At 35.3% G+C, this 25,476-nt stretch overlaps 2 protein-coding genes across 5 annotated transcripts; one reads left to right on the top strand and one right to left on the bottom strand.

Annotated features, from left to right (window-relative positions):
• LOC107630554 (pentatricopeptide repeat-containing protein At4g21300-like) lies at positions 1,770 to 5,853 on the top strand. The gene is made up of 3 exons (XM_016333728.2): positions 1,770 to 2,357; positions 2,460 to 2,591; positions 3,499 to 5,853. Exon 3 carries the CDS (start codon positions 3,669 to 3,671, stop codon positions 5,688 to 5,690), a length of 2,022 nt encoding a protein of 673 aa, XP_016189214.1. The 5' UTR covers positions 1,770 to 2,357; positions 2,460 to 2,591; positions 3,499 to 3,668; the 3' UTR covers positions 5,691 to 5,853.
• Positions 7,584 to 25,224, bottom strand: LOC107630553 (cation-chloride cotransporter 1). 4 transcript variants are annotated; one of them, XM_016333727.2, is made up of 14 exons: positions 24,971 to 25,224; positions 24,587 to 24,758; positions 23,993 to 24,145; positions 23,656 to 23,734; positions 20,456 to 20,547; positions 19,347 to 19,461; positions 18,683 to 18,783; positions 18,478 to 18,539; positions 16,461 to 16,685; positions 14,791 to 14,905; positions 12,300 to 12,494; positions 11,118 to 11,518; positions 9,493 to 9,654; positions 7,584 to 8,829 (listed from the first exon to the last, which is right to left on the bottom strand). In XM_016333727.2, exons 2-14 carry the CDS (start codon positions 24,748 to 24,750, stop codon positions 7,748 to 7,750), a joined length of 2,946 nt encoding a protein of 981 aa, XP_016189213.1. In that variant the 5' UTR covers positions 24,751 to 24,758; positions 24,971 to 25,224; the 3' UTR covers positions 7,584 to 7,747. The 4 variants fall into 4 exon arrangements, with proteins under 4 accessions (XP_016189213.1, XP_020974615.1, XP_020974616.1 ...); XM_021118956.1 differs by lacking the exons at positions 23,993 to 24,145; positions 24,587 to 24,758; positions 24,971 to 25,224 and adding exons at positions 20,829 to 21,113; positions 21,245 to 21,674 and having other exon boundaries at positions 23,656 to 23,672; XM_021118957.1 differs by lacking the exons at positions 23,656 to 23,734; positions 23,993 to 24,145; positions 24,587 to 24,758; positions 24,971 to 25,224 and adding an exon at positions 20,829 to 21,674.

Raw genomic sequence — 25,476 nt, 5'->3', positions numbered from 1 at the left:
GTCTTTATCACCTAATATGCTCATCACACCGTAGTTGAAGAAAATCGCACCTCACATCAACTCACCGCCGGCCTGTCATCTTCTTCATCTCGCCAGAGATGGTGCGCCTCCAATGACATCTCAACCTCACCTCACCGTCGCGTTTTGGGTCGTAAGCCGCCCCCTTCGTCGCGGCTCCTTGCTCCGCGGCTCCACATCGTCGTCGTCGTCACCGTCATCGCGTCCTCTCCATCCTCTGCGTCCTCTCTCGGACTATCGGACAGTTTGGTGGACTCCTCATTGCTCATTCTTCACTTCTCTGCGTTCTGCATTATCTCTGATTTTTAAATTATTCTGTTTATTGGTGTTATATTTATGTTATATTTTTAGTTACTCCATTGTCTTGTTTCCCTGATATTTGTTTATGGTAATATTTTAAGTATTTCTGAATCTTCTGCCATTGCAGTTTGTGCTTGTTTCGTTGGCTGGGTGGGGCGCATTCATCTATGGGAATTACAAGTTCTTCACTAGAGGCAAGGGCAACAAAGAAGAGGTACATAATTTTACCTTCATTGGAAGTCCGAATTCAATTTTGTAACTACTTCTTACACTCTGAATTTGCGGGGCAATTTATCTTCTTCTCATGATTTTACTTGATAAAGTTTCTATGGTTGCTTGTTACATTTAAATCTACAAAAACTTAATGAGAAATTATTTATCCTTCTAATTTATAAACAAAGAAACTAACGAGTGCTTTTTATGTTCTCACTATTTAAAAATCATGAGAATATTTAGGAAGATGTTCAGGAAGTTATATCATTAGTGAATTGTAATTGGCATGGTTTCTAAGTTTGGGTTCTCTTTCTTCAATTCATGAAATTACCAACCTAGTTTATGAGGTTCCGAATTTCAGTTAGATATGCTAAATGTGACTGGCATGATTAGGCTAAATGCATATTCTAGCATTCATATATCATTCACAAATTTTATTTTCGGATTTTCTGTGCATAATATCAACTTGCTTAGGACTCATCTTGTCATGTCTTGCTGCAGAAAGTTGAAGAAGCACCAAACAAGGCTTGAGGTTGTTACTCCATAGAAGCGATATACCAGTTGCTTAATAAGTTGCCCTACTTAGATTTAGTTATAGGTATTGTGTTATTTACCGTTATGGTATTTCTATTACCATGCAAATTATCATCAAAGGTTTTAGCATTTTGTAGATTAGAAGCTTGGCTGCTGGGTTTGAATTTTAACTTTGATTAAACTCTTTCATAACATGATATTCGTCAACCATATTGTATGCCCTTTGGTACATACTGGTACATATGAGACGAATTCTTGAAAGTTGAAATTGATCTACCTTTGATATTATTTGTGATACACAACTAAACATATGCATTAACACTAGAATATGTTTAAATAAACATTTTATTATAATGAAAAAAGGGAAGCTATTTTTATATTTTTTTATTTACGTAGAACTGGTTTTATCGGTTCAACCAGTATTTTATCGATTGAACCGATAAACCAATGAACCAGTAACATAACTGGTTTGATCACCAATTCAGTTTTTACAACTATGGTTAAAGTTATACAAAAAAGGACGTTTTCGATCTACCTAGAGTGAATTGGTATTAATCCTTTTGATTTTTTATGGCAATACGGAAGATGACAAAAAATTAATAAACTGTGTTTAGATTTATTTTTGTGTCTGTTTGTTTGTTGTCCAATTTTAGTGTGTTAAACTTTTTTTTGTTTCAAAAAAAAAAAAATTAATTACCCTTTAAAATTCTCAAATTACTCCTTTATCACGATTACTAAACATCGAGAGCCACCGTAGTCCTTCATGTTTTTGGCCTTGGATCCACAACTGAAGACCTCGTCACTATCATTAACCTCCACACCGCCGCCACTAGCCTCCTCTAGCTTTATAAACCGATTATAAGTGAGCAAGAGCAGGTGCAGACATCTTCTACTTTATAAACTGACCTTGACATCAGAGCTGTTCATTTCAGATCTCTTTTTCTTCATTTTTCTCACATCCAACACACACCTTCTCTGTTCCACTTCTCACTTTAAAGTTAGATTCCAAAAATTCGATTACTTTTCCGCTAACATAAATAGATTCCAAATCCTTGCTTTCGATTCGAAGGTCCATATACTGGTGAATTTCACTGGCAAGCTCGACGGAACCTACTCGACGGTGGCGAATACTGTAATGGAGACCTTTAACAAAATCTTCGCGGTAAACACTTGGGGCATGTTCCTGTGCTGTAGAGAAGCAAAGAATAGAATGAAGTGTGGCGGCAGAAGGGGATATAATCCAGTTGATGACGTTGCTGGTGACGGAGCTGCGGACATGAGGCGGTAGTGAAGTAATTATTTTTTTGTTCTATCTAGTTTTTCTACTTAGTCTTATAATTTTAAATAATCAAGTATCAACCAATACACAATTAATATTTATGTTTTTGGCACAGTTCCTAAGCTTTTAAGCTCAAAGCTTCAGATTTCGCAATTTGCAATTAAAAAAAGGTTTATGATCAAATTATGGCACATTTTACAGTGCATGATCGCTTGAAGCAACGGAGCAGCCTTTCAAGTTTCAGCAGGTAAACCTTTATTTATTTTTTTGTTTTTGGTGAGAAACCTTGATTTTAATTCTAAAACCCCATTATTGTTATTATTGGTTTAAGAAACTAAGCATGTAATGATTATGATACACGTAAACGCAATTACAGGTTTTCCATATCCTGGAGAGGTCACTTGTGTTATACATTTTCTTGCTTTGTTGTGTAAACATATGCAGTAGTTATATAGTTGATAGTATCCCGTGATTATGATTATCTTTTCTATAGAAAGAAAGGGGAGAGAAAAAAAAAAAAAAGAAACTACTAAATTTTTTTTATGCTTGAGCTCTGAATTCTGGTTAGAAATATTGATTCGTATGTTATGGCATTATTAAGCATATTTTTCTGTTATTTATTGGTTTGGTTGTTCTCTGTTCTTGTTTTTTTACCTTTTCATTATGTTTAGAATTTTAGATAAATACTAATGGGAGGAAGAGAACTTGTTAAAATGGTTTATAAGAAGCATATTAACATTTCCCCCCTTTTTTGGATGAAATTATGGATAATTCATCCATCTCATGCTTCTATCTCGATGTAGGCACTTTTGTTATATACATTTGTTCTGAGTACTTGTTGAGTTGATGTAACTGCAGTTTTCTTAATAAGTATTATGCTTTTGCTGAAATCTTTTGTATACAAATTCAAGCTCTTTCATTATTGAGTTGATGTAAACATTTTACATTTTACCCAAAGATTTGAAAGAGCTATCAATCAAGGGTTATAGCTTCATTGAGTTAGGACATTCTTTTTTCAATATGACCCTATTAGATTTGGATTGTTGTTTTATTCCTTCACTAGTTTGCTTGTAATTGGATGAGTTTATACTTGGTTTCTTGAGTCCAATTCTAGCAAACTATCTGACTCTTGGTATATGGATTTGTTCTTGTAGATTGATGAGTTGGAATTTGTATAAGACAATTTTGTGGCCCGAAAGTAATGAGGTTTCGTTGGGTTTAAGGTCGGGTAAGAGTCTCAAAAATAGACCCGGTCAATATTTAGGTCCTGGTTTGGGTCAGGACAAATCCGGTTTCACCCGTCCCAATACTCCCCTATCTTCAAATGTACAACAGAAGCCTTTGCTCTGCGTGCACCAGAACTCTCTCACATGTTACAGCTTCAACTTCCAAATTCATTGTGCACGCTGATAATTACAATTATGCCATCCCAAAACACCGCTTTCCAAACGCACAACATCTAGAGCCTCTCACAACCCAATTGGAGTCTCTGTTCCGTTCTTGTTCTGATTCCTCTCTGCTTCCACAGGTCAAGCAAATTCATGCTTGGGTCACTGTTTGTGGAATGAGTGATATCGATGTGTTGGGTTCAAGAATTGCAGGGTTGTATGTTCTTTGTGGTAGCATCAGGGATGCTAGGAACTTGTTTTTCAGGCTTGAGTTGGGCTATGCACTTCCCTGGAATTGGATGATAAGAGGGTTTGTGATGTTGGGGTGGCATGATTTTGCATTGTTGTTTTACTTCATGATGTTGGGTAGTGGAGTCTCGCCTGATAAATACACTTTCCCTTACATTATAAAAGCTTGTGGTGGTTCAAATAATGTTGCATTGGGTAAGATGGTGCATAACACAATTCGGTCAATAGGGATCCATGTGGACTTGTTTGTTGGTAGTGCCTTGATCAAGTTGTATGCAGATAATGGGTGTATTTGTGATGCAAGGCAAGTGTTCGATGAATTGTCTGTAAGAGACTGCGTTTTGTGGAATGTCATGCTAAATGGTTATGTAACTAGCAGTGATTTTAACAATGCAATAGAAACTTTTCAGGAAATGAGGAATTGTTATATCAAACCCAATTCAGTAACTTTTACTTGTATGTTATCATTATGCTCTACAAGAGGGATGTTTTATGTTGGTACTCAGCTTCATGGTCTTGTTATTGGTAGTGGGTTCCAGCATGATTCGCAGGTAGCAAACACACTACTTTCCATGTATTCCAAATGTGGTAACCTTGTTGATGCATATAGTGTGCTTCATGTGGGGTCTGCCATCACAGATATGTATTCAAAATGTGGAAGACTAGATCTTGCATATCAATTTTTCAGAAGGATGCCTGAAAGAGATAGTGTATGTTGGAACTCACTGATTACAAGCTTCTCACAGAATGGTAAACCAGAAATGGCTATTAATATTTTTCGTGGAATGGGAAGGAGTGGAACCAAGTTTGATTCCGTGAGCCTATCATCTGCACTTTCTGCGAGTGCAAATATACCGGCACTCTATTCTGGGAAAGAGATGCACGGCTTTGTGATAAGAAATGCATTTACTTCTGACACTATTGTTACAAGTGCACTGATAGACATGTATTCTAAATGTGGAAAATTAGCCATGGCTCAGTATGTGTTTGACCTGATGTACTGGAGGAATGAAATTTCATGGAATAGCATCATTGCTGCATATGGAAACCATGGTCGCCCCAGGGAATGTCTCGATCTATTCCATGAAATGTTAAAAGCCGGGATTCACCCGGATCACGTTACTTTCCTTGTTATAATATCTGCTTGTGCTCATGCTGGCCTAGTTGATGAAGGCATATCATATTTCCGTTGCCTGACTGAAAGCTATGGGATTTGTGCTAAGATGGAGCACTATGCATGCATGGTAGATTTGTATGGTCGAGTTGGTTGTTTGCACGAGGCACTCGATACTATAAAGAGCATGCCGCGTGCTCCAGACGCAGGTGTTTGGGGGACACTACTAGGAGCTTGTCGGGTTCATGGCAATGTTGAGTTGGCCAGACTAGCTTCCGAACATCTTCTGGAGTTAGACCCCCAAAATTCGGGGTACTATGTATTGCTTTCGAATATACATGCCGGTGCAGGGGAGTGGTCAGATGTTCTTAAGATTCGAAGTCGAATGAAGGAAAAAGGAGTTCAGAAAATATGCGGATACAGCTGGATTGATGTGAACGGCAGCACCCATATGTTTTCTGCTGCTGATGGTAGTCACCCACAATCTTTTGAGATCTATATGATTCTGGAGAGTCGTCTCCTTGAGTTAAAAAAACAGGGTTATGTTCCTCAACCATACCTTCCACTGCATCCACAAGTCGTTGTAAAAACTTGAATGGAAACAACTAATTTCTATATTCCAAGCATCAGCAAGAGCAAAAGTTTTGTTCTATGTAATCCATATTATTATAAAAATGGTGTACACTAAATATTAGCCACCAATTTTGTATTCTTTCATGCTGATAATGGAAAATTAAAACTAGTGATCATCAATTCAATTTTTTTGTAGTCCCAAAATTGGACTAATTTGTATTCTTTCATGCTGATATTTGAAAATTGAAACTAGTGATCATCAATTCAATTTTGTTTGTCGTCCCAACAATACCACTTCATGTGGTTATTACTAAAGTATTATCACTCACTCCATTACGAGTTACATCTTTTGGGTTGTTTTTTATTTCATTTTTTTTCTTATTTTATATTTTATATTTTTATCGATTAGTTTAGAAGACGCGATACTCTCCAGAGAGAGTAACTACAAAGTCAGAGGGTTATACAGGGAGATAACACAATAGCAAACAAAAGGATCTAAAGCAACAATACCTTGACAAACAAACACATTGCCAATCAAACAAGTCTCTCAAAAACACCTTGTTAGCTTTGAATGTTTCTTGAATTTTGATTATTAACAAACATGAATATATTTAAAAATTTTATTAATCTTCATCTAACCGTTTGCTAAAGTGTTTCAAAAATTACTAGTGATCGTTTGGTTTAAGGTTAAGAAATATATTCTAAAAAATTATATTTCTGAGGAAATATTATGTTTGGGAATCCTTACTGGAGTTTTTAATAAAATTCCCACCGACAGAACAAATGTATCATCCTCCTGAGAAGTTAAATAGTGCAACATCAACAATCACTTATTAAAAAAATAATCACTAATACCACTCTAATTCTTTTAGTATAAATTTAATTTATCTAATGGTATTTAAACCAAATTAACAGTATTTTAACAAAGTATAAACCCTAACACATTATTTTAACACTAATCCTATGTCGCATATTACAGTCATGTCAAACTTGTAACGGACACATCAGTCGACGGCATTATAGTTTATAGGACAAAATGGACGAGGAAGAACCCAAGTTTCTTGTATTTTAAGAAGTGATAGACTTTTTTGTATTTTTTGATTAGGAAACAATTTGTTTCTCCAACAAAAGACTAAAGATTTATTTGTCCTTTTCTTGAAATAGTAAAATTTAAAGACAACGCTTACAACAAATAGCATACTTATTCACCCATGAATGAACCACAGAGGTAACCAATTGCAGAGTAGTCAGATAAAATAATTGAGAGAGAAAATGGAGTGAAGTTAGAGAGAAAAGGAAAACGAGAGAATGAAAAGGAAGAGAAGCTCAGAACTTATGAAGAGACATGGACTAGGAAGATACAAACAAGCATAGCATATTTTATAAGGATTAAGGAAACGGCACACAAGGAATGCATCCAATGTAGACACATCAACCTATTAAGTGTAAGTTGCATTAAGGAAATTCCGAAAGAGTAGCAACATTGTATATGTGTCGATAAATACCACAAAAGAGTCCACTAATGATTTGGGGCGCCATATTGAGTTAAATGCCTCTGCACTACGTTTTTAGCACAAAAGTTGTTTGAATTATGACCAGAAGCTTAAGGTGGTGACGTTATTTTATTTTTTCATGTACCATTTCATTCTCTCTATGCAGCTACTTTAAAATTGACTTAAAATTAACTCAAACTAAGATCATAAATCCGATTAGTTTACCTTATGTATTTTTTAAGTGATGAATTTTATTTTATTCAGATACTTTATATTTAATGCTTAGACTTGGTCAACTGAGTTAGACACTAATCACTATTTTACGAGGCTTTGCCATAATAATAATAATAATAATAATAATAATAATAATAATAAATGTAAACCCAAAAAGAGAGATTCAAAATAAGAAAACAAACAATTCAAACGATGTTCCAAAATGAATACAGTTTAATTTTTCTATTATAATCTGGTGATACAGTAGATCCTCTTGAGCAAGAAAATGGGTACAAAGAATGAACACTACATGTAAACTACAAAATTATAAACAGAAAAGGAAGTAATTAATGTCCTAGAATCCAGTTCAAAACTATGTGAATAGAGTTACAACGTCTCTACGGTATCCTCTTACAATTAAAATCCTCGGTATATTTTCCAGCAACATATCCATGTACTCCATATAGAAATATGCTGGGTGGTTCAGTGGAGGTGGAGGCAAACTTACCAAAACAACAGCAGCCATTCTTGAGTATCTCAACATTATTGAATTGAGCTTAAGCGTTGTGAACAGGAACTTCTCGACCTGCTGCTCATTCACAACTGCGCGCTTACCATCTGCCATTAGAGGGGTGCCATCTTTCTTTGCTGCTGCCTTCATTTTGTTTAGATAATCATCAATTCTTTGTTGAGCACCTTTAAATGCATCCTGTGACTCATCCTGGGGAGACCCACCATTTTCTTGTGAAGAAATGGGAATGACAAAGACTTCTGCTTGCATCCGAAGATCATAAAGGAATTTTCTCACATCAGCTTTCAGCACTTCTGCATCTGCATCCTCTTCTGCAATGCAGAAAACCTGAATTTTGCAACTCTCAAAGCTGTCCTTGGTAAGAAGCAGCTGAGAGAGCAGCAGCATGAGACCACCGTCTCTCACAATCCAGTAGAGGTCAATCGTGCCGTACTGCTTCTGGTACTCATTGGGCCACTCATCAAGACCCTTCACTATGACTACTGCCTTGTTTGCAACAATGCAGTCGTTAATTATCCCAACAAATGTCTTGGGGATTTCTGTTAAGTTCTCCCGACGCCAGATCTCTGGGTAGCGCATCACCACAATGTTTGGCTTGAGATTCCCAAGGCCCATTGTCTGAACGATACCACGAAAGCCTTCAGACATATTAGGGGCGACAACAATCTCAGCCACACCTTCACAATTCTTGTAATTAATGTAGGTACTGAGCTGTTTACAAGCAGTCTTGGCATCTTCAGCACATTCATGGTAGTCTCCATCCAGTATAGAGACAAATATAGACATTCCTCGACCTTTCTTCTTCATACAGTTAGCAAAATCTGCAAGTTTGGGATGACATGGAACATTTTCTGGTAGTTGACCCCAGGGCCGGCAAAACACGAGTGGAATTGGATACCAATTCTTTGGGTGTACTTGGTTTTCTACGGACATTACAAAATAAGTTAATAGATAAAAATTGTTTTGGGCATACTTGGTTTTCTACAAAAAAATATTCTATACATAAAGCAACTGACATAAAATTTCGTCATACATAGAGTTGGTAAAGAGAAGCAATGCAAAATTATTAAACTTGAAGCCTAAATATCAACCTTAATAGATTATTCTGTACACAGAAAGTTCATTAATGTTGTCATTGAATTGAAAAAACTTAATGAGAATACTTAAAGTATGAAATTATCCATGAACACAAAGTTCAGTGAACAACTTAATTCCCAATTAATAAATTATAGCTATTTTGTTTTTCTTTTGAGTGAAGTATCAATTATGCATGATAAATCATGTCAATGACAAAATTATCCATGTCAGAACAAAACGTGTTGATTTTGTCTGCAACATGATGTTTCGTGGGCTATTTTCCCCAAGGATTTTAATTATTTTTTTCATTGAAAAATTTTTCAGAGACAGATTTTCATGGGTAATTTGGTCCTTCGTTCTTTAGTCGTTTTCTTGAAAGCTCTCAAGGACCTTAAGAGTAATATTTCTTTTTTCTCCAACCAATCATGCCTTGATGCCAGGATCAACAACATTAATGCATAATATATTGTATCATATTATCTAGTTGACTGAATTTGAAAGGTATATACCTCCTAGTGATCGAAGGCTCCGAAGTGCTAGTTGGAAATATGCACTTTTGAAACCATCTCCCCAGTCGCCAGCCTTTCCTTTGAGGCCCACATACTTATATATAAGACTTGCAAGGGCCAAAGCCACCACAGTGAATGGCCACGAGATCAGGAACATAATCACTGCATTGGAAACAAGGAAAAAATGATGCATTGCAAAATTGAGGGTTAACATGAAAACACACATAAGCAGCAGAAGAAGTAAGTATAAAATGGTTCATAGAAAGCTATAGTCACAGGCTAAACTTTTTTACTCTTCCATAAAGACCCACGTAATTTTGGTATTTATAAGAAATGAGAGAACTTTTGATGATCTTTGTGTATTTCTCTTAGTGGCATGCCCCTTTGGCCTCTACATCTAGATATGAACCACTAGAGTACGTTGTATAAACTTAGAAGGAGGCTTTCTTTCCCAAGTGAGTCAAGTTTCATATGTGGATTATACATTTGCTTTACAGCTTCAAATAATCTCTGCAAACCTAGTTCAAAAGGTTCAACACTGCTATTCAACTAATTCAAGAGTTTGACTATATATATATATATATAGATCATCCTTCGTTTTATCATCACCAACTTGTGCCATGTCTATCTCCGTGTGAATGATACGATTAAGATTATCATGACAAAACTTAGCAGACATTTTTGAACCAAAGACGGGCAAATTCATATCTTCATGTTATAAATGTGGCTCAGTCTGTGTCTGCTATTGCTATTTGAAAAAGAAAGTATTCACTGGACTGGACATATTGTAAACCTATTCATAAACATGTCCCAAATGTCAAAGCTTCACACAGGAGAATCCAAACCACAGTGAATTTGCGGGATATTGGAAATCAAACATCTATTGCTACAAGAATGCTCAATTATTTTCTAATCTAAAATCTAAATCTCAACGCAATAGCAACTGGAATGTTATGGTTCGCAGTTTCAAATTATGAATATCAAAGAAGCACTAGGGCAAGGAATATAATACTACTAATGTAATACACAGCCATTTCCCAACCCAAATTATATGCACCTATAACACGGTAAACTGGTGTTCTACCATCTATGCTGTTTCACAGATGGTGCGTTGAGGGCAAGGAATATCAAGAATGCTCAATTATTTTCTAATCTAAAATCTAAATCTCAATGCAATAGCAACTGGAATGTTATGGTTTGCAGTTTCAAATTATGAATATCAAAGAAGCACTAGGGCAAGGAATATAATACTACTAATGTAATACACAGCCATTTCCCAACCCAAATTATATGCACCTATAACACGGTAAACTGGTGTTCTACCATCTATGCTGTTTCAAAGATGGTGCGTTGAGGGCACTCTATCACATTCAAAGCTTTAATTTCAGCGTTATATCTTTACCATAGTTGCAAACCCCCCGCATCCCCACCTCGCCACAACACAAAAAAAGAAAAAAAAAAAGAAAAAAAAAAGAAAAAGAAAATAAAAGACAGAGAAAGAAAGGAGAGGGAAGCATGCATAAAGCAGAAAAAATAATTGAAACAACCAAGATGCGGCCAAATAGAAGCAAAATGAATCCGCTGATAGACAATAATGACAAATATGCACAAAAAAGACACCATACCAATGCAAAGTAATGCTCCAACAAGAGAGAGAAACCAATGATGAAATTTCCAACGAGGTCGCCAACTAGGAGCATCTAGAAGATCAAGAAGGAAGCAGGACAAGTTGACACCCGTATAACATAGAAGGAAAAACATAGTTATAGTTGGAGTGATAAGATCCAGATTCCCAATAATGACACACACACCACATAGGATAGCAGTGAAAAGGGTAGCAGCATAAGGCTCACTGCCATCTGCAACTTTAAAGTAGCGCAGAATAGGTAAAATATCATCATTGGCTATTGCTGCAAGCAGACGTGGGGCACCGGTCAGACTCTGAAGAGCAGCACCCAAAGTTGAAAGAATAATCCCAATTTTAATTAGTGAAGGAAAAGGCCAGGCGACTGTAGCCGTTAGTAGCCTGCAATAAATCTCCATATCAAAAACAGATGAAGTAAATTGGCAATATTTAAGGGGTTTATCCATTCAAAAAAGTGAATAGAAGAGTTTCTTCTGACATGGATGCCCAAAACTCACAATAATTAAAAACCATGATGAATTACATATTTTTCATAAGTTGACTACCAAAGGTAATCAAATGGGTTCCTGTTTTTAAAGGGACTTCTTGGTGCACATCTATGTTGCATGGGGTATGGGCATCAACTTTTCAAAATAAACTGTAAATTTTCACCTACTAAAACATGTTCCATGTGAAATCAAACAAAAGTAACACAGGGTTTGAAAATGGTTGTTTTCTTAAAACAAAGATTAAAAAACAATGAAAAAAGTGACAAAGGGTTTGAAAATGGTTGCTTTCTTTGAAAGCATAGATTAAGGGAAAAAAATTTAAAGAACACTCCAAAAACGATGGAAAACTTGTGCCAAGTTGTTCAAATGTACCCAAACCATACCTAGCTCGTTTATTTTGTAGGAAACTTTCTATTTTTTTTTATCTATTTTTGTTCTTTGCATACTTGCATGTACCCATCACACGCTTGTACCCGGTATGGGTACGCTTCAAGTTTGCACAAACCTGTGCAACGTAGGTACACACAGAGGGGCCTAGGTCTTTTGAGTTTATTCTAATCTTTTTCTTTCTCAGCAGAAGTCCAGATCAGTCCATTCAATTTTTCTCATCATTTCAAATACATCTTCTTTCATGAGGAAACAATTATACAAAGAAGTTTCGGACCAAAAATTACCTGTCTGTTAAAAGCTTCTCTCTGGTGGCAACAGCGCCAAAAAATAACACAGAAATAAAATACAGAGAAGTAGTAATAAGTGTTGCAGATAATGTCCCAATAGGAATTGATTGCTGAGTATCTTTTAGAGAAGCTGATCTATTAGAACCTGCCATTATTCCTGTCACAGCTGGGAAAAAGAGGCCTACTAATGAACTGGGAAGGAAAGAATATAATTAGAAAAATTGAAAAGTCATTCCAATATCATAAACTAGAAAATGCTTAAACAAATTGGTCCCTCAGGATCCTGCATTAAATGTGAAATAATTTTAACTTTATCAATTATAGTGATAAATAATCTTAAATAGTGAAAAATTTTCTAAATCTTTCTCCTGCAGCCCATGCTGATTGGGACCACAGAAACTGGTTTGCAACTGACAGCAACTTATAAAATCTAGTTTCATATCATCAGTAAATGTTGGGCTTGATGGCATATACTTAATATAAAAAGTTACAATATAATTATGGAATAGGAGCTAAGGGCTACCTATTTCAGGTCTATTTCAAGCTTCGATATTTCATCTTCAATGTACAGAAGTTTTAAAACCCTGGTGAGGATTTTTATATTTCAATCCTATGTAAATCTTTCTCTTGCTTTACCTGGTTCCTCATAATAGAGTTGAACAAATTTAAGCAACGTCCTTGAGGGCTTATTAACAACAAAGGCATTGGAAAGATGGGGAAATTAGATTTTAGGATGTCTGCCCTCTTGTTTTGCAGTTATTGCTTACCATTATCTCTCACCATTTTTATTCTAAACTTCAATGGTAGAGAGGTCAATGAATTAGAGTCTCACCTTCCTTTGTTTAACCCTATTCACCTATCTAAATCTAAATCTTCTGTCAAAGTCATTTTTTTGGGACCGTTGTTCCTAATTGAATAAACATTAATAACATTGTTTGACCCCATTCTGTTTAATGTTCAATTTAGATTCCACATCATTGGGTTGCCTTCATTTGCAGTTCCCTACTGCAAGATCTATATAGATCAAGCTTTCTGGTAGATTCGGTAAATTGTGGAATTGCCCTGTGAACGAGTAGTTTCTTTTCACTAAATTCAGATATTTTGGTCCAAGTAATGCAATATCCTGCTGCAGACGTCAATTTTTGCAGTGCATTTTTTGGAAGGGAAAGAACCCACTAGCTGAAAAGCACTAACAGAGAACTCCTTACTTCCAACCTCATCGAGAATCTTTAGGCCTCAAGCAAATCAAATTAATTAAATGAAATTAAAACCATTCTCCTGTCTAATTTAAAAATCCTGCATCATTAAGTTAATATATCAGCCAACGAAGAACAGCAGACACAGGAGTGTCGATATACCATTTAGTGTAATACTTCAGTTGATTCAGCCGTAAGATATGAAGATTAAGTATAATGAATCCATACTATTGCTACTAAGGACTTGTTAGGCACTGCATGCTTGTCAAGTCAAATTTTTATTTATTCTTTTAAATGGATTTTGGTTGAGTATTTTGTTTTTTAAATTCGAAAGATAACAAATAAAAGAAGATACGAAGATGCAACGATAATGTAAAGTCTGTGGAGGAAAGAAAAATAACTACTAAAAGCAGTTATACATGGTATAAGGGTAAAAGTAGTAAAAAATTTGGAGACCAAAATCAATTACTTTTTGGTATCCTCATTATATATATTGTATAATTGTATATAAAAGATATAGATATAGAGACATTTCCTAAAATGTATTGTAGAGTATTGCCTAATAATAGAGTAAGCTAAAGAGAGGTTTTAGAAGTGTCTAGAAAAGTCTAGAGAAGTCAGAATCAGTTAGATTCAGTTAGTGCAGGAAGATCAGAACCTGCTAGAATATGTTAGAATAAATAACTAACTAAAGTGTAAGCTCTCTGTATCCTCACTGTATATAAGGCCATGAGCTTAGGGCCCATTTGGGAAGCTTCAAAAGTTACTTTTTTGAGCTTTTGACTTATGAAAAGTAGTAGTATTAATATCTAGTGCAATTTTCAAAACCAAATTATAGCTTTCTAAGAAGTTATTTAAGTGCTTATGGAAAAGTTAAAAAAAATTACTTCTCTCATAATAAAAAGCTTTTAATCACATTTCTTTTAAAATAAACACTTTTAGAACTGAAAAACCAAACACAAAATAACTTATTTATAAACTACTTTTAATATAAGCATTTATTGTTGAAGCTATTTTTTCAAAAAGAGCTTAATTAAGCTGTTTACCCAAATTGGGCCTTAGTGTTATTACACATAAAGACATAACACTCATTCTCATTTTCTTTCCCGATCTCTTTTCTCTTCTCCTCTTACACTCTTTTCATTCTCTCAACTTCTTCAAACTTTATCACCTAAAATTAAAGCATTTTGCCCCCACATCATTCATTGACAGATTTAAGATGCATGCATAATCATTGTAAGTTATATTGGTAAAATAGGGCAAATGAATGTAAACGAATGAGAAAGACCTACTTGAAATTCCAGCTTACATGGCCATCAGTTTCTGGGATTCCAGCATCATTAGTTTTTTGATAATCTGAACTCCAATTATCTTTAATTGTCTCCCAACTCAAACCAGTAAATCCCTCTGAATCAAACATGGATAAAGGGGGAAAAAATATGTGAACAAAAAACATTTGTAAATACACATTTATAAGCAAAAAATGTCTTTCCTATTTTTTAAAAAAAATAAATAAAAAAGCCCTCAACACTCATCATCAAGGGATTACAAGCAATGTGGGTTCTATAAGTTGATAAGTAAATTCAGTATTGAATGCAAAAGAAAAATGAAGAAAAAAAAGAACCCTATTGACTCTTATTTCCCTACTTCCCTATTATTTAATTGATTTTTCACTCTCACTCCTTCAAGAAAAGGAGAGAAGCATAGTTGATTAGTTGGTTTCCTTGATTTTCTTTATGTGCTACAAAGCTTTTGACAATGTAGCATGACTTGTCACGTCAGAACCTTTGGGGTACCAGATTCTTCAAATAACCACAAGTGAAGACAGAACACTTTAATCTCTCATTCAGGAATAAGAACCAATTCTGAAAAGAAAGATCCTAATTTTTAAACCAAATATCAAGGTTGAGAATCTATTAGCAATTTCTATATTATAAATGAGGACAATGTCAATGTCTGTCACTTTACTAAACAGTTCACGACCCTTTTGTTATGACATTTTAACATGTTTATTAGGGCCTTGCCACTGATTATGATTCACTTTTTGTCAAAAAAAAAATAAAAGAACAAACAAACATTGTTGTGGTATGTGTTACAGCAGCACAATTCTAGACATGAACCATTTCTATTTTATCCCATGCAACTTTGCCAGTCAATTCAAAAACTACTAAAGTCTAGATTGTCTTCAAAGCCTACTGTTGACATGAACAATTTCTATTCTTTTTCTATGCAACTTTGCCAGTCACTTAAAAGACTACTAATGTCTATATTCAAGACCATCCTAAAATGGAAGCCTCGACTTGATTACAGCTATTCCACAGTAACAATTTATAAATACTCAGAATGGCATTAAAATCAAAATTTCAGTCATGTTTTATAGATAAGATGAAATACAAGTCAAATAATGTTAAAATTTAGTTGCATAATATTATATCAAAAAATTTAGTAACAAATGTAACCTAGAACAAATATTTCCAGATCCAGTCGGAAAAGTTACAAATCTTTATGCATGAGTTGATATTCTGGAATATTTGGTTATGGTCTTGTCAGATAATGGTTCTCCTTAAATTGATAAATCAGAATTCAAATAATTCATTGCATTTTATCCTTTTGATAACAGTTAAAGAGACAGAAGTTTTACCCCATTGATAAACTAAAAGAAGTTTTCATTAGAGTTAGGCTACTTCTACAACACTCTGTTATTGAAAGTACTATATATGATGTTCCAAGATCCTTAATCTCTCACTCCAACCCAAAAAAGAACATGTTCATTAAGAAACAAAAGAAACAGAAAGAGAAAATCCCATAAGTGCAACTTGCTTCTGAAAATCAACCAAGTGTTACTGGTTCAGAAAATGCCTAGGGAAAATGTGTACATGTGTGCATGAGCATTGGATGGAACTAAAACATGGATCCTTTAATAAAAATGACAAACTGGATGACTTAGAAAAAAAGAACAAACCTGAAGGTTTATCCTTCTTAGCCACAAACATTCCCAAGAATATGCAGATGACTGAGAATAAAACAGGAACGAGAAATGCAGGTGCAACCCGATTTATCATCTTTACTCCTCCAAATACAATAAAGCATAAAAGAATGGTCACAACAATCCCATAAATTTGCAGATCATGAGAACTTGGAGCTTCTATTGGTGTCACTGCAGTACCATTAACATGGCTGACAGTCTCTGCACTTGCAACACAAATAAAGTAATCATCGAATAATCAATTGCTTGCTTCAAACATAATTAAGTTTTACTCATAATACCATTGAAGTAGAAAATATATATATATATATATATATAGAGAGAGAGAGAGAGAGAGTGCAACATGATGATAATATAAAGAATAACAACATTAAAGTGTTTCAGTTGATTCAAAACTATCATAGTAACTCTACTTCCCCTCATCACTATGATGCAATCAATTTTAAAGAGTATAATGTAAACCCAAAACAAATTACAATTAACAATAACATAGCTAGGGGTGGCAAACGGGCCAAAACCGCCGGGCCGGCTTGAATAACTCGCCAAAAAAGGCGAGCTGGGCTAGAAATTTGAGACCACTATAATAAAAGAAGCCCGGCTAACCCACACCGCCTAATGCAGGTTTTGAAATGTTTGTTCGTTTTACTAAGTTATAATTTGGACTATGTTTGATTGATTAGAAATTTGGACAATGTTTAATTATATGTTTTGGACAATATTTGCTTTGTTTTGGACAACGTTAGGTTTCATTATTTTGTTTTAAAAAACTTGGTTGATGATTATGTTTATTAAATATTTAGAATTATAAAGACTTTAGTATTTGTGAATTTAGAATTTTTTTTATACCTTTAGAAGGCGGGGCGGGCTAGCCCGCCTACCACTCCTAAACATAGCCTTATCCTACTAGATGGGATTGGCTATAAAGATCAGACGATACCATTGTACCCTATCATGGATCATGTCTATGCTCAAATATCTTTTTAATATGTTCTTCTAGTTCTTTTCTGTGTGTCCTACTACCCCTAACCACTGGGCTATCTCCCATCTATTCACCCTCCAACCTAAATGATCTTCTAGCCTTCTCTAGACATGTACATACCACCTAAGGCAGTTCATCATCCTTTCATGATAGGTACTAATCCAACTTTCTCCCTCAAATCTTCATCATTTTACTATGGCAACTCATCCATCAAAGCATCCTCATTTTTGACACCAAGTTTGCGTTCATTTTTGACACCAAGTTTGCGTTCTTGTTGACTTTTTACCAACCAACATTCCCTCTCATATAACATAGTTGGTTTAATAGCTATGCAATAACATTTATCCAGATTTAAAGGCACTTTTTTTTGTCACATATAAATCATGAAGCATTCCTCCAACCATCTTGAATCTTCTAGATGGCTTTTATGCAATTCTATATTTATTAGAATAGTTGTTCTGTATAATTTTCTTTCTTCAACAACCTACTCTATAATTGTTCTATCTTATTTTGGAAAAAGAAAAATTCTCCAAATATACTGATAGGATCTAGCAGAAATTAGGGATTTTATTGATGAACTAGGGATTGTATATCACAATCCCTTATGGAAGTACACTGTTGGATCTAACCAACTCTGGAGAGAATTTCCCTCTCCTGAACTAACAAACTGACAGAATTTTCTAACTAACTAAAAACTAACTAACCCCTAGTATTTATAGGCAGCAGCTAGGCCTAGCACTACTGCTCCTAAACCTGCTAAACTAGCTTAAAAGAGCCAACAAACAGCCATCCAGCAACAATTAGGAATTAAGCAGTGAAAAATCAGCCCATCAACTCTAAACCTGTTTCTATGATATACTATTAACCATTTAAAATTGTTGAAGTATGTTTTATATCTGTAATATTGTTCCCTTTTTAATAAATTAAAAATGATACAGGAGCAAGGTGAACATAAAAATAAATGATACAAATGACAACAATTAAAAAAAAACGAAAAAAGGAAAAAGGTATTACCTCTAAAAATCCCAGCTTTAGGAACTGCTTTCAAAAATGTTTCCACAGCTCCCAATACGTAGCTAGAACCATAAACAGACAGAACTTCAGAATTCATTACATGATACACGATAAATGAGACTACATTTTGGCAATGTGATCTATCATCAACTAGTCCAATCTCTCTGAAAATTCAGAGAGAGAAAAGTCCATATTATGCACTTACAGTGCTCCAGCAACAGCATTCCCAAGGAAGAAACATATACCAATGCTAACTCCAACTTCTGGACCAAGGGCACGACCTATTAGATAGTATGGCCCCCCTCCCTACAGAAGATCAAACACGAGAGAAAGACTGAAATGAACAACGCAAAATACTTAAAGCTAAGCTAAAGCAGAGAACAATGAAAAAAAAATACTATAAAAATCTCAATGATCATATAAGGATATTTATTGATTACCCTTTACCTTCACAACTTTAAACTCCAGACTTGTACTTACCTTCCCAGAATACACAACCATAGCCCTATTGTAGGTACTAACTGATTGAATGAGATCTTATTCTAATCCCAGCCTAGGCTCAATAGTGTTGTAGAGGATTTGTGCACCAAACTTTATGCGGTGTACCTATGACTATGAGGCCCTCATACATGAAACATGATACTCAACCATTGCTAAAATCAAATATACGCCCCCTTCCCCCTACAACACAGGCACAAAACTTGGGCAACACAGGATCAGCAGTCTCCATTTTTAGAATTGACAACCCAAGCATAAAAGTTGTGGTATAATCATTAAAGACAGCATGCTGTCTTTAAATGCTAACCAAATATTTTCAAAAGAAGGCAATAGTCATACCAAAGAAATAGTAGTTCAACTATTATAATTACCTTCATAGCACCATTAGTCGCAATGGCACTCAATGATATTGATGTAAGAAAAGTACACAAGCCACACAAAGCAACAAGCAGAAATGACTCTCCTATGCCAGCCATTCCAACAATCCTACAATAATAATGATTATGGTTAAAATAATCCAAAGTACCATTAGTTTAACCATGGCAAATCCATCTAATTCAGTCATATGCAAAATAGTTAAAGAAAAACTACAACAAATATTACAAAAGTGAAAATACTGCATTGGCCTATTTGGTATCGGCTCAAAACAGTTTGCAGGAAAGTGAGGAAAATTCAGAGAGAGAGAGAGAGAGAGAGAGAGAGAGAGAGAGAGTTGGCTATTTCACTAAGACAGAGAAGAATAGCACAAGATAGAGGATCAGAGTTTCTCTATATAAGAGCAAAAAACAACCTAAAGAGTTATTTATAATCTCTCCACATCTCTGAGAGGGAAGGTCCTCTATAAAGGTCATAAGCTTTGCACACCGTAGATGCTAGACTTCTAGTCTTATCTCACAAAACCAACAAGAAACCTAGTCAACAGGAACTCATTTATGGTTCTAGGCAACACCCAGCATTTATCTAAGGTTGTAGGCCACAGCCAACGTTTATCTAAGGTTGTAGTAAACAATCTCACTGTAGACATGATACATGATAGGGCACAATGGCGTCATTTGATCCATGTAGCTAACCCCACCTAGTGGGATAAGGGCATAAGGCTTTGTTGTTGTTGTTGTTGTAGGACACACTCAGCTACTTCACTTAATTTAGACATGTTTGACAGAAAATATAAAACCATGAATGCCTTTGAGAAAACTCATGACATTTGGTTGCTATAATCAAATCTCACAAATGATTTGACATTCAACCATAAATTATTCTCAGAAGTGGGCATAGTGATTGATAATTTGCTTGAAACTGGTGAAAATACTAAGTTGTAAGTTGCAACCTAATGAATCAGAGTTACTGTTTATATACAGAAGCCAAGTTTTAATATTTTCATGAGACTCTCATCATACCATGATATTCAAATATTAAATTCGAAAAACAAAAAAAAAAAAATCAATAACTGAGGAAAGATTTAAAGACATATGCAAGTTACCAAGAGAAACGAATGTAGTAGATGATGCCCAAAATGCTTTGTATGCATGGAATGAATACACCCATCATTGTACCCAGCTTGGGAGCAGCAGGCTGCAAATAAATGATCATGGCCAAAAAAATAAAAGGAAATAAGTCCAAAATTAATAAACCCAATGATCACATGAAATGTCAAACTCTCACGGAGTATGAGGAATTGCAACTCCACATTAAATATGGCTTAGATTGCTTTAATTTGAACAACTCATCTCGACCTAGTAACAAACAAATAATCCAACATCGAGTGGACTATAGAAGTACATATTAGAGGAAGTACATATTTGAGGGACTGCATATCACTGTAGAGGGTGATGGAGCAAAGTCTAAGAGAAGACCTCAATATAGAGAAAAGATTTGATTTTGTGCCTGGTAGGTCTCCCATGGAAGCTATCTACTTGTTACGAATACTAATGGAGAGATAGCAAAGCAACTTGACATATTTAAATATGGTCTTCATTGACTTGGAAAACGTATATGATAGTGATGAAGATAAGTGGGGGATGATCTGTACTGCCATGACAAACAGTGACCAGGTCCTCTTCCTTCTTGGCTGCAGCCATGGAGGTCATCTCCTCCTTCGTTTCCATGTGAACAGAAACAATAAAAGTAGAAACATGGCCCTGCAATGGCAAACAGCAACCACATCTTCATAAGAAATCAATGCCACCAAAACTGCCACTGATGACGATGAGCATCAGCTAGTGAAGAAGAACAGAGTCAGACAATCTGCAGCAATGCTGCGACAACGAACCATGACCACATCCTCTTGCTTCATGGTGGCCACTACGGAGGCTGCTCCTCAGTTTCCGCATGAACAGCAGCAACACGAGTGGCAACATCAGCCTGAGACAGCAAACAGCAACCATGTCCTCTTCCTCCATGTCAATGCCCATGGAGGTCATCTCCTTCATTTTTGCGTGAACAGCAACATCATACCTTCATCCTTGTTTGTTTCCTACATCTTTTTTTTTTTTTCCTTCTCTGGATCTGCCTTTTATAATTGCTGTTTTGGGGAAAAAAAAATTGTTCCTTGTATTTGTTTAGGGTAAGGTTGGTGGGGGTGGTGCTTTGGGATGATTGGAAGAGAGAATGGGAAACAATGATGATGGAGTAGTAGTTGTGGCGAAATGGTAAATTTAACTATAGATAGAATTGTGATTTATTGCATTTTATCTTGTACCCTGCAGCCAAACATGATATAAAAATAGCGTATTTGTGTCTTTATCTTATTGTACATAAATCACTGCAAACAAAGCCTATGGGACTGCATTAAAGGTTGACTAAGCCCCTATCTTTATAATCGAGTCTTGAATTTACTTATAGAATATATACAAGACTACAACAGCAGGTGTAGCAGCAGCTTGAATGCATTTTGTCGATGATATAGTCCTAGTTAAAAAACTGACAAAAGAGATAAATGAGAAGCTTGATTTGTGGAGACAAACCTTGGAAGAATATGGTTTCTAAAGATGTCAAAGTACAACAGAGTAGATGGAATGTACCAAGCAACACATAAACACAAGCTTGGAAGTGAAAATTGGAGACATCATCATCCCACAAGTCACAAAAGTGAAGAATCTTGATTCCATTATCTAAAATGATTGGAGGGATAGTGTGAGATATAAATAATAAGATTCAAGCTAGGTTGTCAAAAACTCAAAATAAAGGAATGCTTCAAGCCTTATATGCAATAGGAAGTACCACTAAAGCTTAATGGTAAGTTTTAGCACAACAGAATGTCATATGTGACTAAATGTTGGGCAGTACAAACCAACAGAAACATAAGCTTGATGTTGGGGATGAGGATCTTGATGAATGAGGGGACACACAAGACTAGAAAGGAGCATGGATCAGAAGGAGTGTAGTTTGATAGTCAAAAGTAGTGGGAGGCCTAAAAAAACTTCGGAGGAAATTATTAAAAGAGAACATAACTTTAATTATCATGGCCATGTACACGAAATCATTCTTATGAGATAAGATAAGGAAGGAGCAATTACTCATTAATAGAGTTTTGGGAAAAGAGAGAATTCAGAGAATCGGACACGAAGTTCCACAAATGTGTAATGTTCATTATCAGTGATTTTGGCACTGATCTGTTCTTACTTACAAGGAAGGATAACATGCTGTGAAGCCAGTCCAAAGGGAAGAATAGTCCTTTCAATCTTAAGTTAGTTATGAGTTATGACTGCCGTTACTACCTTATAGCTGCCTTATTCTAGCTGGCTATGCTTATAACTAACTCTTCTCTAGATTTCACTGTCACTTAGCTAACTCACTATTACTCATGAACCATGATCATGAAAAAAAATTCACAATAGTATTGTCACATTATCATCAATATTTATTTTTCTTATCTAATATCTTGAAATGCCTAGAGAAAACGAGTTATTCAGAAATCTAAGTTATTCTTGTTATGACATTTTTTTTTAACTTGGTCAATGTATTATTTCGGTAAATTCAAACCATGAATGCAATGAGCACACATCATATATAAATCAGTGCTAGAATCTGTAATTTAGTGTAGTTAGGATAGTATAGAATCGATTATGATTCATAGTTACTTGTGAATATCTTCTAATTATAAGCATTCATTGCACACACAGTCTGATATAAACAAGACTCCATGTTCTAGTTCAGACACACGTAATTCAGGCATTTTTTCTCTTCTTTCTTCTATCTCAACATGGTATCTAGAGACAAAAGAGAAAGGTATCATCACTAAATCATGTCTTCAGGAAGATCTTGTGTCTTTTTGTGAATTTTTTTGGAAAGCGTGCTGTCCTTTCAATTTCTTCCTCAACCTGTCACCAACTCTCATCATCCTTCTGACAGCCTGAAAACTGCCACCAGCCACCATTTTACTGCAGCTGCAGTTGGCCGCCTTAGCCAGTTCCCATCACCACTTGCACAATTATGTAATTTATGATATTAACAAGTTATGATATGATCGTTAAATTGTAATATCTTGTAGTTATGTACATTCATCACATTCAGTCTATGTAAAGAAGACTTAGTTGTGTAACTTAGATAGACAGAATTCACGCAGTCTTTCTCTTCTCTCTTCTACCTCAACAATCCATAACTACATTTGTCATTGCTGCTAGAAGAGGCAAATATAGAAGGATACAATTCAAAGGAAGTAAACTTGAGAATTAGCAATACCTTTGGCTCCCCTACAGTGATAGAAATATCTTCGCCTTCTCTAGGACTAGATGGTTGCACAGCTTGCTCACTAGTCATGCTGAGAAAAGACAGAAATGGAAAATTTATTTACGTCAGAATGACCAAACAAAGCTTAAACAAACTATCAAATTCTGCAATCAACATTGATCAAAAGAACCTTCCCCTTTAAGAAACAATTTAGAAGCGTTAGACCAAACTGGAGTTTGAGTACAAAACAGAGAATAACAAAACAGTAGCATGTAAATTTAAAAACAGCATTCTACTTCTAAAGAGGAATATTAGTAATTAGTTCACAGTAACCGGTGAATCTCCATACCTTTTAAGACCAAGTATATTGACAAGGGAATCAAAACCAAACAGTTCAAGCTTTGATTCTTGATGGGATCCATTAGGCTGTGGCTGACTAGGAGAGTTGTTCCCTTCTTTAGCATTAGAAGCCTCAGTAGCACCATTACCCACGTTTATTTTTCTGACAAATAAAAAAGCCACTTTCAGGCCAAACAAAACGACTTCAATCAAGAAATAGAACAGGAACCTAACAAGTATAGTATGCATGGCAATCCTCCTAATCAAAATCCCACTCACATGTCATGTAAATTACAAGTTACAACTCAAGCCATTCTGAGTGGAACTTTTAATTAAGAATCTTGAATCAATAATTAGAAGGATATACTAAAGCTCATCAATTGACTACTATAAGCCACCGGACGAACTCATCCAATGTCATTCTTAAGTATCACAGGATCAACCCAACATGCAGCACTAAAAATTTCTCTCACTCATTCAGCACTTCTCCAACGGATACTCTAATCCTAATTTTCAATAACCAAATGAAAAGTTACTACAGTCGCAAGCCATATACAGTATTTTTTTTTAAGACAAAAAAAAAAGAACATGGATGCGGTGGTACCTGAGATTAGGAGGAGGTTGATCCCGAAACGGTTGAGAAGAAGAAGCAGCGGAAGAGGATCCAGGATCCATTGAAGACATCTCAAGCACCGCACGATCGCTGTCCAACACAGGCCGATACTTGCGACCACTGCCACCGCCACCGTCAAGGTCCACATCCTCCATTTTCCGATCTAACAAAAACCACAGATCCAAAAAATATAGTGAATCGGAGAAATCCGAAATCCAGGGAGAGAGAGAGAGAGAATGCAGCGAGAAAATTGAGATCCAAGATTTATTATTGATTTATTAATTATTATGCGCTATGTATATATAATACATAAATATAACACATATAAGGTGTTATGTGTATGATAATGACGATGACGGTGGTATGCATACGTACTGAGTTAAGAGAGATGAAGAAGCGTCTTTGACTGGGAATGAAGAAGAAGAAGAAGAAGAAGAAGAAGTAGAAGAGAGATGAGAACACAAGAACGCGGGGACTTAAAAACGATGAGGGGGAGCAATGGCAAAATAACAATGCCGGATTTGATAAGAATGCGGCTTCATTTCTCTTTCTCGTTTTCTTTTTTCTTGCGATGGATGTATTATTAATTGTCAAATGCAGTCATTTTTTAACCAGTCGGATTCAATTCAACGTGGGTGTTTTTTCTCGTCTTTGGGTTCGTTTTTCGTTTTATACTATTTCTCCAAGTTATTTTAAATACTTATTAAATATCCAATTCGTCTGTACATTTTAACGAACAACAATAATCACTAACCCTTTAATACTCAATTTAATTTCTGAACTTACCTCAATTTAATTTTTAAAATTTTAATTATTTTTATTTAATTTTCAAACATTACAGACATAATTTATATTAATCTTAAAACAATTTTTAACACACA

Source organism: Arachis ipaensis, chromosome B03 (genome assembly GCF_000816755.2).
Source record: "Arachis ipaensis cultivar K30076 chromosome B03, Araip1.1, whole genome shotgun sequence".
NCBI lineage: Eukaryota > Viridiplantae > Streptophyta > Magnoliopsida > Fabales > Fabaceae > Arachis > Arachis ipaensis.
Note: the sequence above shows the minus strand (reverse complement) of the source record. Positions and strands in the feature narration are given on the sequence as shown.

Excerpts from the sequence above, each read along its gene's own strand:
- LOC107630554 (XM_016333728.2), top strand. The coding sequence starts at position 3,669 with ATGTACAACAGAAGCCTTTGCTCTGCGTGCACCAGAACTCTCTCACAT.
- LOC107630553 (XM_016333727.2), bottom strand. The coding sequence starts at position 24,750 with ATGGAGGATGTGGACCTTGACGGTGGCGGTGGCAGTGGTCGCAAGTAT. Across the intron at positions 16,686-18,477 it reads TAAAGCTGGGATTTTTAGAG|AGACTGTCAGCCATGTTAAT; the intron begins GTAATACCTTTT and ends TTGCAAGTGCAG. Across the intron at positions 8,830-9,492 it reads GAGCCTTCGATCACTAGGAG|AAAACCAAGTACACCCAAAG; the intron begins GTATATACCTTT and ends TAATGTCCGTAG.